General features: G+C 36.6%; 2 protein-coding genes across 3 annotated transcripts in view; one reads left to right on the top strand and one right to left on the bottom strand.

The window, feature by feature from the left end:
- Positions 1-6,041, top strand: part of PSPC1 (paraspeckle component 1) — a 100,161-nt gene extending 94,120 nt beyond the window's left edge. The window contains exon 10 of the transcript XR_013763662.1: positions 5,498-6,041. The gene's annotated coding sequence lies outside the window, so the exon portion shown is untranslated. The remainder of the gene's footprint in view (positions 1-5,497) is intronic.
- The window catches only part of MPHOSPH8 (M-phase phosphoprotein 8), a 68,475-nt gene continuing 58,703 nt past the window's right edge, over positions 6,018-15,789 (bottom strand). For both annotated transcript variants that reach the window (XM_079138837.1, XM_079138836.1), the window contains exons 11-14: positions 15,249-15,403; positions 13,529-13,656; positions 6,549-6,632; positions 6,018-6,144 (exon numbers count right to left, since the gene is read on the bottom strand). In XM_079138837.1, the coding sequence (XP_078994963.1) occupies positions 6,103-6,144; positions 6,549-6,632; positions 13,529-13,656; positions 15,249-15,403 (409 nt within the window). In that variant the 3' untranslated portion in view covers positions 6,018-6,102. The remainder of the gene's footprint in view (positions 6,145-6,548; positions 6,633-13,528; positions 13,657-15,248; positions 15,404-15,789) is intronic.

The following is a 15,789-nucleotide window of genomic DNA, read 5'->3' as shown; positions in this document are numbered from 1 at the left end:
CAAAATATTTAACCTTGAAAACAAAGTTGACCTAACAGAGAAGATGGTAAGAAATCATGAACAGAATCTACAAGAATTATGGGATATCATGAAAAGGCCAAATTTAAGAATTATTGGGATTGAGGAAGGCTTAGAGAAACAAACCAAAGGAATGAACAATCTATTCAATGAAATAATATCAGAAAATTTCCCACATCTGAAGAATGAAATGGAAAATCAAGTTCAAGAGGCTTATAGGACTCCAAATACACAAAATTACAACAGACACACACCAAGGCACATTATAATGAAAATACCGAACATACAAAATAAAGACAGAATTTTAAAGGCTGTGAGAGAAAAGAACCAAATTACATTCAGGGGGAAACCAATATGGATATCAGCAGATTTTTCAATTCAGACCCTAAAAGCTAGAAGGGCATGGAACAACATTTTTCAGACCCTGAAAGAAAATGGATGCCAACCAAGAATCTTATACCCAGCAAAACTTACCTTCAAATTTGACGATGAAATAAAATCCTACCATGATAAACAAAAGCTAAAAGAATTTACAAAAAGAAAGCCAGCATTACAGAACATTCTCAGCAAAATATTCCATGAGGAAGAGATGAAAAACAAAGAAGTAAATCAGCAAAGGGAGGAATTATCCTAAAGGAATTGTCAAATAATAAAATTTTAAAAATGAGCCAAATGATCGGGAATACAAATCATATCACAATAATAACCCTGAATGTTAATGGCCTGAACTCATCAATCAAAAGACATAGACTGGCAGATTGGATTAAAAAGAAAAATCCAACAATATGTTGCCTGCAAGAGACTCACCTCATAGAAAGAGATACCCATAGACTAAAGGTGAAAGGAAAAGCATACCATGCACATGGACTCAGCAAAAAAGCTGGGGTATTCATCCTCATTTTACATAATGTGGACTTCAAGCCAAAGTTAGTCAGAAGGGATAAAGGAGGACATTTCATACTGCTTAAGGGAAGCATAAATCAGCAAGACATAACAATCATAAACATCTATACCCCAAACAGTGGCTCATCCATGTATGTCATACAAATCCTTCTCAATTTCAGAAACCAAGTAGACCATAACACAATAATACTAGGTGATGTTAACACACCTCTCACCACTGGACAGATCTTCCAAACGAAAATTGAACAAAGAAACCATAGATCTAAAAAACACAATAATTTAGACTTAACGGACATGTATAGAATATACCATCCAACCAAGAGCGAATACACTTTCTTCTCAGCAGCACATGGATCCTTCTCTAAAACAGACCATATATTATGCCACAAGGCTAATGTTAGCAAATACAAGAAGATAGAGACACTACCTTGTGTTCTATCAGACCATAATGGATTGAAATTAGAAATAAATGAAAGTAAAGAACAGAAACTACTCCAACAGCTGGAGATTAAACAATATGCTATTATATGATGAATGGATAACAGAAGATATTAGGAAGGAAATTAAAAAATTCTTAGAGGTAAATGAGAACAAAGAAACAACATAGCAAAATCTCTGGGACACTATGAAAGCACTACTTAGAGGAAAATTTATTTCATGGAGCGCATTCAATAAAAGAAGTAAAAGTCAACAAATAAACAACCTAACACTACAGCTCAAAGCCCTAGAAAAAGAAGAACAGACCAACACCAAAAGTAGTAGAAGACAGGAAATAGTTAAACTCAGCTGAAATCAACGAAATTGAAACAAAAGAAACAATACAAAAAATTGACAAATAAATAGTTGGTTCTTCGAAAAAATTAACAAAATTGATAAACCTTTAGCCACACTAACAAAGAGAAAACGAGAGAAAACCCAAATCACTAAAATTTGGAATGAACAAGGAAATATCACAACAGACATGATTGAAATACAAAACATAATTAGAAGCTATTTTGAAAATCTATACTCCAACAAAACAGAAAATTTCGAAGACATCAACAGGTTTCTAGAGACATATGAATTGCCTACACTGAGCGAGGAGGACATACACAATTTAAATACACCAATTTCAAGTAATGAAATAGAAGAAGTCATCAAAAGCCTACCAACAAAAGTCCAGGACCAGATGGGTTCTCAGCCGAGTTCTACAAAACCTTTAAAGAAGAGCTCATTCCAATACTTCTCAAAGTATTCCATAAAATAGAAGAGGAGGGAACCCTCCCAAACTCATTCTATGAAGCCAATATCACACTGATACCTAAACCAGACAGACACATCAAGGAAAGAAAATTTCAGACCAATATCCTTAATGAACATCGATGCAAAAATTCTCAACAAAATTTAGCAAATTGCATACAAAAACATATTAAAAAGATAGTGCACCATGATCAAGTGGGTTTCATCCCAGGAATGCAAGGTTGGTTCAACATCAGGAAATCAATAAATGTAATTCACTATATCAATAGACTTAAAGTCAAGAATCACAAGATTATTTCAATAGATGCAGAAAAAGCATCTGATAAAATACAGCACCCCTTCATGCTCAAAACACTAGAAAAAATATGGATAGTGGGAACATTCCTTAACATTATAAAGGTATCTATGCTAAGCCCATAGCCAATATCATTCTAAATGGTGAAAAACTGAAAGCATTCCCCCTAAAAACTGGAACAAGGCAGGGATGCCCTCTTTCACCACTTCTATTCAACACTGCCCTCGAAACTCTAGGCAGAGCAATTAGACAGACAAAGGAAATTAAAGGGATACGAATAGGAAAAGAAGAACTCAAACTATCCCTATTTGCTGATGATATGATTATATAATTAGAAGAACTAGGATATTCCACCACAAAACTTTTAGAACTCATTAGTGAATTCAGTAAAGTAGCAGGTTACAAGATCAATGCTCATAAATCCAATGCATTCTTATACATAAGTGATGAATCTTCAGAAAGAGAAGTTAGGAAAACTAACCCATTCACAATAGCCTTGCAAAAAATAAAATACTTGGGAATCAATCTCACAGAAGAGGTGAAAGACCTCTACAATGAGAACTACAGAACACTAAAGAAAGAAATTAAAGAAAACCTTAGAAGATGGAAAGATCTCCCATGTTCTTGGATAGGCAGAATTAATATTGTCAAAATTGCCATACTACCAAAAGTGCTATACAGATTCAATGCAATTCCAATTAAAATCCCAATGGTGTACCTTACAGAAATAGAGCAAGTAATTATGAAATTCATCTGGAAGAATAAGAAACCCAGAATAGCTAAAGCAATCCTTAGGAGGAAGAGCGAAGCAGGGGGTATCGCAATACCAGATCTTCAACTCTACTACAAAGCAATAGTAACAAAAACAGCGTGGTATTGGTACCAAAATAGAAAGGTAGATCAATGGTACAGAATAGAGGACATGGACACACACCCAAATAAATACAATTTTCTCATACTAGACAAAGGTGCAAAAAATATGCAATGGAGATAGCCTCTTTAACAAATGGTGCTGGGAGAATTGGAAATCCATATGCAACAGAATGAAACTAAACCCATATCTCTCACCGTGCACGAAACTAAACTCAAAACAGACCTTGAAATCAGACCAGAGACCCTGCAGATTATAGAAGAAAAAGTAGATCCAGATCTTCAACATGTCCGTTTAAGACCAGACTTCATCTACAGGACTCCCATAGCACAAGAAATAAAAGCAAGAATCAATAACTGGGATAAATTCAAACTAAAAAGCTTTCTCTCAGCAAAGGAAACTATCAGCAATGCGAAGAGAGAGCCTACAGAGTGGGAGAATATCTTTGCCAATCATACTTCAGATAGAGCACTAATTTCCAGAATATATAAAGAACTCAAAAAACTACACCAAGAATACAAATAACCCAATCAACAAATGGGCTAAGGAAATGAACAGACACTTAAAGAAGATGTACAAGCAATAAACAGATATATGAAAAAATATTCAACATCTTTAGTAATGAGAAATGCAAATCAAAACTACATCTCACCCCAATTAGAACGGCGATTATCAAGAATATCAAGAATACAAGCAACAGTAGGTGTTGGAGAGGATGTGGGGGAAAAGATACACTCATACATTGCTGGTGGGACTGCAAACTAGTGCAGCCACTCTGGAAAGTAGTGTGGAGATTCCTCAGAAAACTTGGAATGGAACCACCATTTGACCCAGCTATCCCATTCCTTGGCCTACCAAAGGACTTAAAATCAGCATACTACAGAGATACAGCCACATCAATGTTCATAGCTGCTCAATTCACAATAGCCAGACTGTGGAATCAACCTAGATGCCTTTCAGTTGATGAATAGATAAAGAAACTGGTGTATATATATATATATATATATATATATATATATATATATATATACACACAATGGATTATTACTCAGCTATAAAGAATGATAAAATTATGGCATTTGCAGGCAAATGGATGAAATTGGACAATATCATGCTAAGTGAGATAAACCAATCTCAAAAAATCTCGCTGATAAGTGGATGATGACACATAATGGGAGGTGGGAGGGGTTAGTGTTAGAGTTAGGGTTAGGGAGGCGGGCAAGAATGGAGGAAGGAATGTATAGAGGGAAAGGAGGGGTGGGAGGGATGGGGGGAAGGGAAGAAATAACAATGAATCAAACAACATTACCCTATGTAAATTTATGATTACACAAATGGTACGCCTTTACTCCATGTACAAACAAAACAACATGTATCCCATTTGTTTACAATTAAAAAAAAAAAAAAGTAGTAGGTGTCAGGCCTGGGGTTGTGGCTCAGTGGTAGAGCTAGCACATGTGAGGCACTGGGTTCAATCCTCAGCACCATATATAAATCAATAAAATAAAAGTATTGTATCTACCTAAAACTAAAAATATATTTTAAAAAAATAGTAGCTAGCAAATGTTGAGATTCAGTCACACATGGACTGACTATTGCAGAAGAGCACACACACACAAATGATTAGTGACTTGGAACACTGGGTTTAAGAAAGAATATCAGCAGAAAGTTTAAGAGGAAGAATGCAGTCCTTGAAGACCAACTGACAATGAGCAGATCATAATTGTGAAATATAAAAGAAGTTCTTGTGTGTTCAGGCAGTGCGATAAAGGACAGGGTTGTGATGTTCATGGAGTGAGACAACTGTCTCAACTTAGCAAGGCTCCAGCACCTAGAACTCAGCTCCTCACTAGTAATTCTGTGGCTATGTATTGAGCACCTACTATGTACCAAACACTGTTGGAAAGCATTCTTCTCAATCATTTGTGCTTTGTCAGTCATTTTGGACTCCCTTTTAAAGTTCACTCATCTAAATGGTGTGAATCTGTATTGTGCACAACCATAGAAATGAAAAGTTGTACCCTATTTGTTACAATGCATCAAAATACAGTCTGGAAAAACAAATAAATAAATAACAATTAACTCACCTATGTAGTACACTATCACAACCCCCAAAACCATTTCATTAAAGCACCCTAACTTAAAGAAAAAAATAAAAATTAACTTGGTAGAAATTCGCGTTATACTCTTAGGCCTCACAATGTCTTGATTTAGATTCTTGTACTTCACCTTTTCAAAGGTACTGCCACCTCTGCCCTTTCTGCTGGGCGTGGGGCACCTCTATATTAACTATCCCATCACCACATTAGACAAATCATCTTTCAAGGCCAGAAAATTTCCTTTATTCAGTGCTTGGATAATTTGAATACAGCATGCCTCCTCTGCTGTAAGTAAATGCTTTGCATCTAAATTTTTTCCTTAACACAGAAATTCACCAGGGATAGTAGAAAATTTTGAGTCAAAAAAAGTATTTTGGTTTTTAATTTTCTTAAATAATCCTCATGTATCTTTCCACATTGTGGAAAAAAGAAATCTGCAGTCTGGATATAATGCTAAGATTTCAGAACACTGGCACAAGTACTTAATCTGTATTTTACATGTATTAGAGCCATCACGCCCCATCTTACAAACTATAACAGATGACAAGCTTAAACTGCAAGAAGTTTACAGATGAAACTTTACATTTGAAAGTTATAGTGGTGCCAGAATTCCAAACTGCTCCAAAAAAGGTACATAGGAATAGGTCTGAAAGTAACTCCATCCCAGTTCTGTTTGGTCACTGCAGCTGTACTCTGTATGCACCGATCAGCAGCTTCACCTAGGAAAAGGAAAAACGATGTGTTAGTACAGGACTACAATTTCCCTTTTGCACAAGAAGGAACATTGCCAAGACTTAAGTTTTGGAATTATTAAAATATCAAAGCGTTTATCATTTTTGTTACTTTATTAAATATATTATCAGATCTATTTTAGTCCAGCTTCCTTTCACATGGAGAGGTGATAGCCTAGATACAATGGCAGTTCAGTACCAATGCCTAAAACGGGTCACAACACCAGCACATACACTCCCCTTAACCATAAGGACTCACTTATCTCACTTATCTCCATGACAGGCTCACTGAAATTTCCAGAAACAAAGGGAATTTTTTTCTAAATGATTACCAAGTAATACGGAACAGCAACTTGAGTAGTAATGCTAAACATGAAAACAAGGACTCTCACCTTGGCAGAGGGTGCTTCTGTCAACCTTATAAAGAGCTTATTGGGGCCTGCAACAGGGCTGAATGAGTAAACAAAATGACTATCCTAGAGGGGAAGGAGACGAGAAAATAAAGTTAGCATTTGTCCAGACAAACGTCAACATCTTCAGATTATAACTTAGCACTCTACCACTAAGCTATGTCCCCAACCCTTACTTGTGTTTATTTTAAGACAGGGTTTCACTAAGTTGCCCAGACACGTCTTGAACTTGTAATCCTCCTGCCTCAGCCTTTGGAGTAGCTAGGATTTACAATCACACCCACAAACCAATGAGCCACAATTTCTTTGCTTTTTCCTTGATTTAAAAAGGCACAAATCATAAAAATATCCAGAAAAAATGTCTAATTCAGCCCATAGAAACACTTTTAGAAGTGACAAAAGAATTATATAAAGATTCTTCAAGAGAGATCCAAGATGGCAGACTAGAGGGAGGCTGAGTTCCTTGTCACTCCATAACTTGGGTTTCAAGCAGAGGAATTTGTTTCTCTGTGAGGCAGTCTTTGTGACTTATCGATCCCCTGCTGTTTACCCCTTTTTGTCCACCTTGATCAACCGCATCTGCCAGCATATCGACTACTTTTTGAGTGCAGACTGCTGCCTACCATCTGCCAGTTGCCCGTTTGCCTGCCTCTTGCCTGCCCTTCACCTGCCTTTCACCTACCCATCACCCACCACCCAAGGTCCACCTGCCTATTGTCCGCTGGTAGCCTGCAGACCACCCACAGACTGCCAGTGGATTGACTACTGCCTGCTGTTGCCTGGAAGTCCACTGTCACAGTACCCGCAGGTTTGGTTACATGTGGCTGCTGCTACTATGAGACAACAGCCAGGAATTCCAGGATCCCCAGTCTGACTGACAGCGCCCCCACCTCCTGGACCCCTCAAACAGGCCGACCACACCCTGCCTCCAGGACCCCCGACCCAGCCACACCCACCGCCTGAGCTGCAGCTCCCCATTTGCCAACATGTTTGGAAGCCAGTGTGGCCATCTTGGATTATCCTGGAAGCAGAAGCTCCCATCTTGTGGTGGGGCAAATCCATCCTAAGACACCTGCTGGAGACTGGCAGCTCATTGTCAGGTACCTCTCATGACTGAAGACTGGGAGGTTTGAATACCATATGACTGTTATAGTGTAGCGCCCCCCCCCCCCCACCTTTTTGAAAATGTTTAAAGTGTTTGTTTTTCCTGCTCTATTTTCCTTCTGTGTACCTGTTTCCTCAGAGTCTCTTTCTCCCTTTTCTCATGCTAACAACCAACTTATTTTGATTACACTCTCACTCTTTCTATTATCTAGAACTTCTATATATTCTCTTCTTATCCCATTAACAGTTACATCCTTAAACCCCTCCCCATCCTCTTTGTCCTCCATTAGAAACTGCAGACTTTATTGCAAATCTATTTGTTATAATGTAAATAACAATTGAACTCATCCTCTCTTTATTATGACAATATTGTTAACATCTTCATAGGGGCTATTTGGTTTAGGGCTGCATATTGTCTGTACTGGGTGCTGTTAAGTATGGATCTCCCCCTTAAAGAAGAGGATTTGGAAACCTGCAGGGTCTCTATAAGTGTGTATGGGGGAAATTGCAATACCCCAGATCTGCACTGCTAGAGGGGAAGATATGTGAACAACATGAAAAAAGAAGGGAAGCAAATGTTCCAAACAAACCTAGATTCTATATTATTAGAATCCAGTGATAGCATGGTAGAAGAAATGTAAGAAAAGGACTTCGGATTATACATAATTAAAATGATTCCTGAAGCAAAGGATGAGATAAGGGAGCAATGTAGGCAATGAATGATCACTCCAATAAGCAGTAGAAAGAGCAACTCAATGGAATAAAAATAAATAAAAAACTCAATGGAAAGCATCACCAACAGACTAGACCACTTGGAAGACAGAACCTCAGACAATGAAGACAAAATATTTAATCTTGAAAATAAAGTTAATCAAACAAACAGAGAAGATGGTAAGAAATCATGAAGGGAACCTCCAAGAACTATAGGACATCATGAAAAGACCAAATTTAAGAATTAACGAGATTGAGGAAGGCACAGAGATACAAACCAAAGGACAAACTATTCAATGAAATAATATCAGAAAATTTCCCAAGCCTCAAGAATGAAATGGAAAATCAAATACAGAACACCAAATGCACAAAATCACAACAGATCCATACCAAGGCACATTATAATGAATAAGCTAAGATTTTGAAGTCTGCGAGAGAAAAGCATCAGATTACATATAGAGGGAAACCAATACGGATATCAGCAGATTTCTCAGCCCAGACCCTAAAAGCTAAAAGGGCCTGGAAGAACACATTTCAAACTTTGAAAGAACATAGTTGCCAACCAAGAATCCTATACCATGCAAAACTAATCTTCAGATTTGAAGATGAAATAAAATCCTTCCATGATAAAACTTAAAGGAATCTATAAATAGAAAGCAACAATAGGTCAGCAATTACCTTGAAGGAAAAATCAATCAAAGGAGAAATCAAGTCAAGTTAAAAACCAAAAATAAGCCCAAATGACTGGGAATACAGATCATAACAACACTGAATGTTAATGGCCTAAATTCATCAGTTAAAAGATATAGACTGGCAGATTGGATTACAAAAACAGACCCAACAATATGCTGCCTTCAAGAGACTCATCACAGACTAAAGGTGAAAGGATGGGAAAAAACCTACCACACACACAGACTCAGTAAAAAGGCAGGGGTTTATCAGGTAAAGTGGACTTCAAGCCAAAGTTAGAAGGGATAAAGAAACATATTTCATACTGCTTATGGGAACCATAAATAAGGAAGACATAACAATCCTAACTATGCCCAAAACAATGGCGCATCCATGTACCTCAACTATATCCTTTCCAATTCTAGGAATCAATAGACCATAACGCAATAATTCTAGGTGACTTTAACACCACTGTATAGATCTTCCAAGATAAACTAAACAAAGAAAACATTGAAATCAATAATACAATCAATAATAATAAAGTGGACTTCACACCTAAGTTAATCAGAAGGGATAAAGAAGTACATTTCATACTGCTTAAGGGAAGCATAAATCAGCAAGATATAACAATCATAAATATTCATGCCCCAAACAATGGCACATCTGTGTACATCAAATAAATCCTTCTCAACTCCAGGAACCAAATAGACCACCACACAATAATAATAGGTATACTTTAACACACCTCTCTCACCATTGGTCTTATCTTCCAAACAAAAATTGAACAAAGAAACCATAGAACTCAATAACACAATCAATAATTTAGACTTAACAGACATATATGGACTATTCTGTCCATCAATGAGTGAATACACTTTCTTCTCAGCAGCACATGGAACCTTCTCGAAACAGACCATATGTTATGCCACAACGCAGCCCTCAGGAAATGCAAAAAAATAGAGATACTACCTTGTGTTCTATCAGATCATAATGGAATGAAATTAGAAATCAATGACAAAACAGAAACTACTCCAACACCCAGAGACTAAATAATATGCTATTGAATGAAACATGGATAACAAAAAACATCAGGGAGGAGATAAAAAAAGTTCTTAGAGGTCAATGAGAACGACAATACAACATATCAAAATCTCTGGGACACTATGAAAGCGGTACTAAGAGGAAAATTCATTGCATGGAGCACATTCCAGAAAAGAATGAAAAGTCAACAACTAAATGACCTAACATTACAGCTCAAAGCCCTAGAAAAAGAAGAATAACAGCAAAAGTAGTAGAAGACAGGAAATAAATAAAATCAGAGGTGGAATCAATGAAATTGAAACAAGAGAAACAATTCAAAAAAACTGACAAAACAAAAAGTTGGTTATTTGAAAAAGTAAACAAAATCCTTAGCCACAGAGGCTAACAGAGGAGAGAGAAAAACTCAAATTTCTCATTTGTGATGCAAAAGGAAATACCACGATGGGACACTACTGAAATACAGAAGGTAATTAGAAACTTGTCAAAGTCTTCAAGATTTCTATTATATTTGAGTGTAAATTTTCAACAAGTTTCTAAAGATACAGGATCCTCCCAAACTGAATCAGGAGGACATACACAGTTTAAACAGATAGATTTCAAGCAGTGAAATAGAAGAAGCCATCAAAAGCCTACCAACCAAGAAAAGCCCAGGACTAGATGATTCTCAGCTGCATTCTACAAGACCTTCAAAGAACTTATACCAATACTCTTCAAAGTATTTCATGATATAGAAAAGGAGGGAACCCTTCCAAATTCATTCTATGAAGCTAGTGTCACTCTGATACCAAAACCAGACAAAGACACATCAAGGAAAGAAAACTTTAGACTGATATCTCTGATGAATATAGATGCAAAAACACAACACCCCTTCATGCTCAAAACACTAGAAAAAATAGGGATAGTAGGAGCATACCTTGACACTGTAAAGGCTATCTATGCTAAGCCCACGACCATCATCATTCTTAATGAACAAAACTGAAAGCATTCCTTTTAAAAACTGGAACAAGACAGGGATGCCCTCTTTCACCACTTTTGTTCAACATAGTCCTTGAAATACTAGCCAGAGCAATTAGATAGAACAAAGAAATTAAAGGGATAGGAATAGGAAAAAAAGAACTCAAGCTGTCACTATTTGCTGATACATGATTCTATATTTAGAGGAGCCAAAAAACTCCACCAGAAAACTTCTAGACCTCATCAATGAATTCAGCAAAATAGCAGGCTATAAAATCAACACACATAAATCTAAGGCATTTTTATACATAAGTGATGAAACACCTGAAAGGGAAATGAGGAAAACAACTCTGTTTGCAATAGCCTCAAAAAAAAAAAAAAAATACTTGGGAATCAATCTAACCAAAGAGGTGGAAGATCTCTACAATGAAAACTACGAAACACTGAAGAAAGAAAATTGAGGAAGACCTTAGAAGATGGAAAGATCTCCCATGTTCTTGGATAGGCAGAATTAATATTATCAAAATGGCCATACTTCCAAAGGCGCTATACAGATTTAATGCAATTCCAATTAAAATCCCTATGACATTTCTCATAGAAACAGAAAATGCAATCACAAAATTCATCTAGAAGATCAAAAGACAGAACAGCCAAAGCAATACTGGGCAGGAAGAGTGATGTAGGAGGTATCACTATACCAGAGCTTAAACTTTACTATAGGGCAATAAGAAAAACGGCTTGGTACTGGCACCAAGATAGACAGATTAGTGGTACAGTGGTACAGGAGAGAAGACACGGAGACATAACCTCATATTAGACAAAGGTGCCGAAAACTTACAATGGAGAAAAGATAGCCTTTTCAACAAATGGTGCTGGGAAAACTGGAAATCCATATGCAGTAAGAGGAAACTAAATCCCTATCTCTCGCCCTGTACAATACTCAACTCAAAATGGTTCAAGGATCTAGGAATTAGACCTGAGACCCTTCACCAAACAGAAGAAAAAGTAGGCCTGAATCTCCATCACAATGGCTTAGGACCAGACTTCCTTAACAAGACCCCCATAGTGCAAAAAATAAAAGCAAGAATCGATAAAAGGGATAGATTCAAACTAAAAAGTTTTTTCTCAGCACAGGAAACAACAATGTGAAAAGAGAGCCTATAGAGTGGGAGAAAATCTTTTCCACACACACTTCAGACAGAGCACTCATCTCCAAAAGAACCCAATCAATAAATGGGATAAGGAAATGGGCGGGCACATCACAGAAGAAGATATATGGGTGATCAACAAATATATGAAAAAGTGCTCATCATCCCTTGTAATTAGAGAAATGCAAATCAAAACCCTAAGATTTCATCTAACTACAATTAGAATGGCTATTCTCAAGAACACAAGCAATAGTAAGTGTTGGCGTGGATGGGGGAAAATGGCACACTCATACATTGCTGGTAGAGTTGTAAGCTAGTGCAGCTACTCTGGAAAGTAGTAAGATTCCTCAAAAATCTTGGAATGGACCCACCATTTGACCCAGCTTCCCACTCCTTGGTTTATACCCAAAGGACTTAAATTCAGTATATTACAGTGATGCAGCCACATCAATGCTCATAGCTGCTCAATTCACAATAGCTAGATTGTGGAAACAAACGAGGTGCCCTTCAATTGATGAATGGATAAAGAAACTGTATATAACACAATGGAATATTACTGAGCAATAAAAGAAGAGTACCATTATGGCATTTGCTGGTAATTACATGAAGTTGGAAATACCATGCTAGTGAAACAGGCCAAGCCCAAAATACCAAAGGCCAAATGTTTTCTCTGATAAGTGGATGACGGTACATAACAAGGGTGGGTGGCAGCAGGGTGGGAAGACAAGAATGAAGGAACTTTGGATGGTGTAGAGGAAAATGGGGCAGGAGGGGGTGGGAGAATGTTTACAAGAATGGTGTGAATCTACATTGTGTACAACAATAGAAATGAAAGATTGTACCCCATTTGTGTATAACGAATCAAAATGCAGACTGTAAAAATAAAAATTTAAATAAGTTTCTTCAAGAGCTTTTTTAAGTTTATGTACAAAAATTTATAGCCACTGACTAAAATGAGAATAAATATAACCAGATATATAATGATTCTAATTGCTTAAATGTAGGTATTTGAATCATTAAAGTTTCCTAAATTCTATTTAAGTGAACAGTTATTTGGAATTATTATGATGGGACAAGATCTGATATTTGAAATTGGTACCTTATGGTATTCTTATGTCCTAAGAATTTATATTCAGAATAATGTTGGTTATTAGATAATACAGGCAAAGAAACGAATGAAATATTAACAAAGACTTACTGATAAAATTTAGGATAAATTTACTTTAACATTATGTGAATTTCCTCATTTCCATCAACTGGTATATAGATTTAAAATTAAGTAAAATGGGCTTTTGGTTAAAAGAATTTTCAATATTGGACTAAATAAATTCTTACCAGAAAAACAGGAAGTTGAAATTTATCATTTAAAACTACGGCTTGTACACTGCATGGTCCACAGAGCCGAGCAATAACTTCTTTACCCAAAAAGTTTGCATGGAAAATAAAGAGGAGGATGCCAGAGCCTGAAGGATGGAAGGATAAGGGAGTTATTACACAGGCCAATTTCAGACTCTAAGGCAAGGCACCCTACATGATGGGAGTCAGTCTTTCGGGGTTTCCATTCAACATTCCTGGAAGACCTTGGCTCTTCCACCTGTCCTTTCAAGCTACTGGAAATATGACACAGATTTCGTTCTCTAGCTTCATAATGTAATTTCCCCCTGCCTAAAGACTGAGGCTCAAAAGCCTGAAAGGCATGTAGGGGTAGTCTTTATTTTGTCTCTTTCTCTTAGCACCACTTTTAAGTAGCAAACAGGATGTGAAGTTGGTTTTGTTACTTTGGGGCAGGGAGCACCAGGGGACTTGTGGACTACAGTGAACTGCTGGCAGAAGAAAAGTCTTGCCTTAAGGGCAGATTTCTATTTCTGCCAAACAAAATGACTTCATAAGTGTCTTAAGAGAGGTGCTGTTCATTAGTTCTACTGACAGATACTTGTTTTCTAAGAGTTGTTTCAATATAAAAATGTTTTAGTCAAACTATAGATTAATACACATAACTGTACCTCTTAAGAAATTTAACAGCTCCCTCAAGAGTCAAGAATCTGTTAAGAGGCAGGCCATGGTTGGTGTATCTAAAACTTTTAGTGTGCTTACAAATCACCAGACTTGGGGCTGTGAGCCCACTGCTTGTCTTGAGACCAAACTCAAGGATCAAGGTTTAGAAAAATCTATCAAGGTATTAATTTGAGGATGACAGGGCATCTCTGTCTAGTAGGATTTCAGATGTATAATAAGAATTGCAAGGAGTGCAGACATTATACACTTGCAGGAATTAAGGAACAAAAGAAAACAAAAAAACCTGGTAATGTGAGGTCCACCAAACAGTCCATCCCAATAATGTATACAGTCTGGGTGAATAGTCAAAACTACGATATATATAAATCATATAAAGTTATTTTTCAATGCTGAGTTCACTGAACACTAATATTACAACTGGCTATCTTTAATTGATGTAACAGGGCTAATTTTCTTTAATACATTTTTCATTAATGAATACATACTTTTAAAATAGGGGTTGGAGACTTAATAAAAGCCAGAGCCCTGCTTAGTATGTATAGTCAGAGACAGTGTTATCTGTGCCTTATATATGCAGCCTTTTTGTCCTAGAGAAGGATCATGGTCTTCCATAGAACCTTTTAAGCAGTGGCTAGAAAGCAGGACTGTAGTTTCTATTTCTATTTACTAAAGCTAACTATGAGGAAAGACTTTTTTTTTAAATTTCTTTTTAAAAGGGCAAAAATTATTAGTAGTAACAATTCTAGGGTTAGAATATGGATACTATTTTTAGTAATACTCTAAAAACGTGTAATTTATTAAGACTCAACTCCCATACATTTTAAACATGGTCAAGAATATTCTATGGACCCTTCAACATTGCCTGGGATTCTGATTCAGTGGGATCTTCCACAGGAGCTCTGCTTTTAATTTAATTTTACATCATTATTATACATAATGGTACTTCCATAAGGTTTTGTTCAAAGAAAGGGTTCTGAGAATCAGCTTATAGTTGTGACACTTTAAACTGAAAGAAGTATGAGGATATGCATAGGTTTACCTTCTGGTATGTTCTGTGGGGGTTTGTAATTGAAATCTGTTGAGAAATCTGGCCCCTCACAGAGTCTGTGGCATGCTATTGGGAAAACAGGTTCCAGTAGAGCAAGGCGAGCTTTAAAGTAATCCTTGATTGTCTCTTCTGCCACTCTTGAAAGCCTAGTAAGAGATAACAGGACTAGAGTTGTTAATGTAGATGAGTTTAAATATTATACTGTACTGCAGAAACAAAAATGATTATTACATGTTAATAAACTTTCTAAAAATGTTTAAGAAGTGGAATGTTAGCTATTTTAATTTGATCATTACACATGGTATATAGGTATCAAATTATTACAATGGTATCCCCAAATGTGTATAATTAAAATTTTAGTATATATTAATGTAGAAAAGAACCAGACAATTTAAAATTTAGAACACCAGTGTGCCTGCCCAGATTGAACATTTTATAAAAGAACAGCCACCGTGCTCTCATCCTGCTCCTCTTTCCCTCTAGCACTCAGCACTGACATAATGTACTGTGAATCCATCTCACTGGAATTTAA

The sequence above is a fragment of the Sciurus vulgaris genome (assembly GCF_902686455.1).
Source record: "Sciurus vulgaris genome assembly, chromosome: 4".
In the NCBI taxonomy this organism is placed as follows: domain Eukaryota; kingdom Metazoa; phylum Chordata; class Mammalia; order Rodentia; family Sciuridae; genus Sciurus; species Sciurus vulgaris.
The sequence above is the reverse complement of the archived record's forward strand: the minus strand, read 5'-3'. Positions and strand labels throughout refer to the sequence as shown.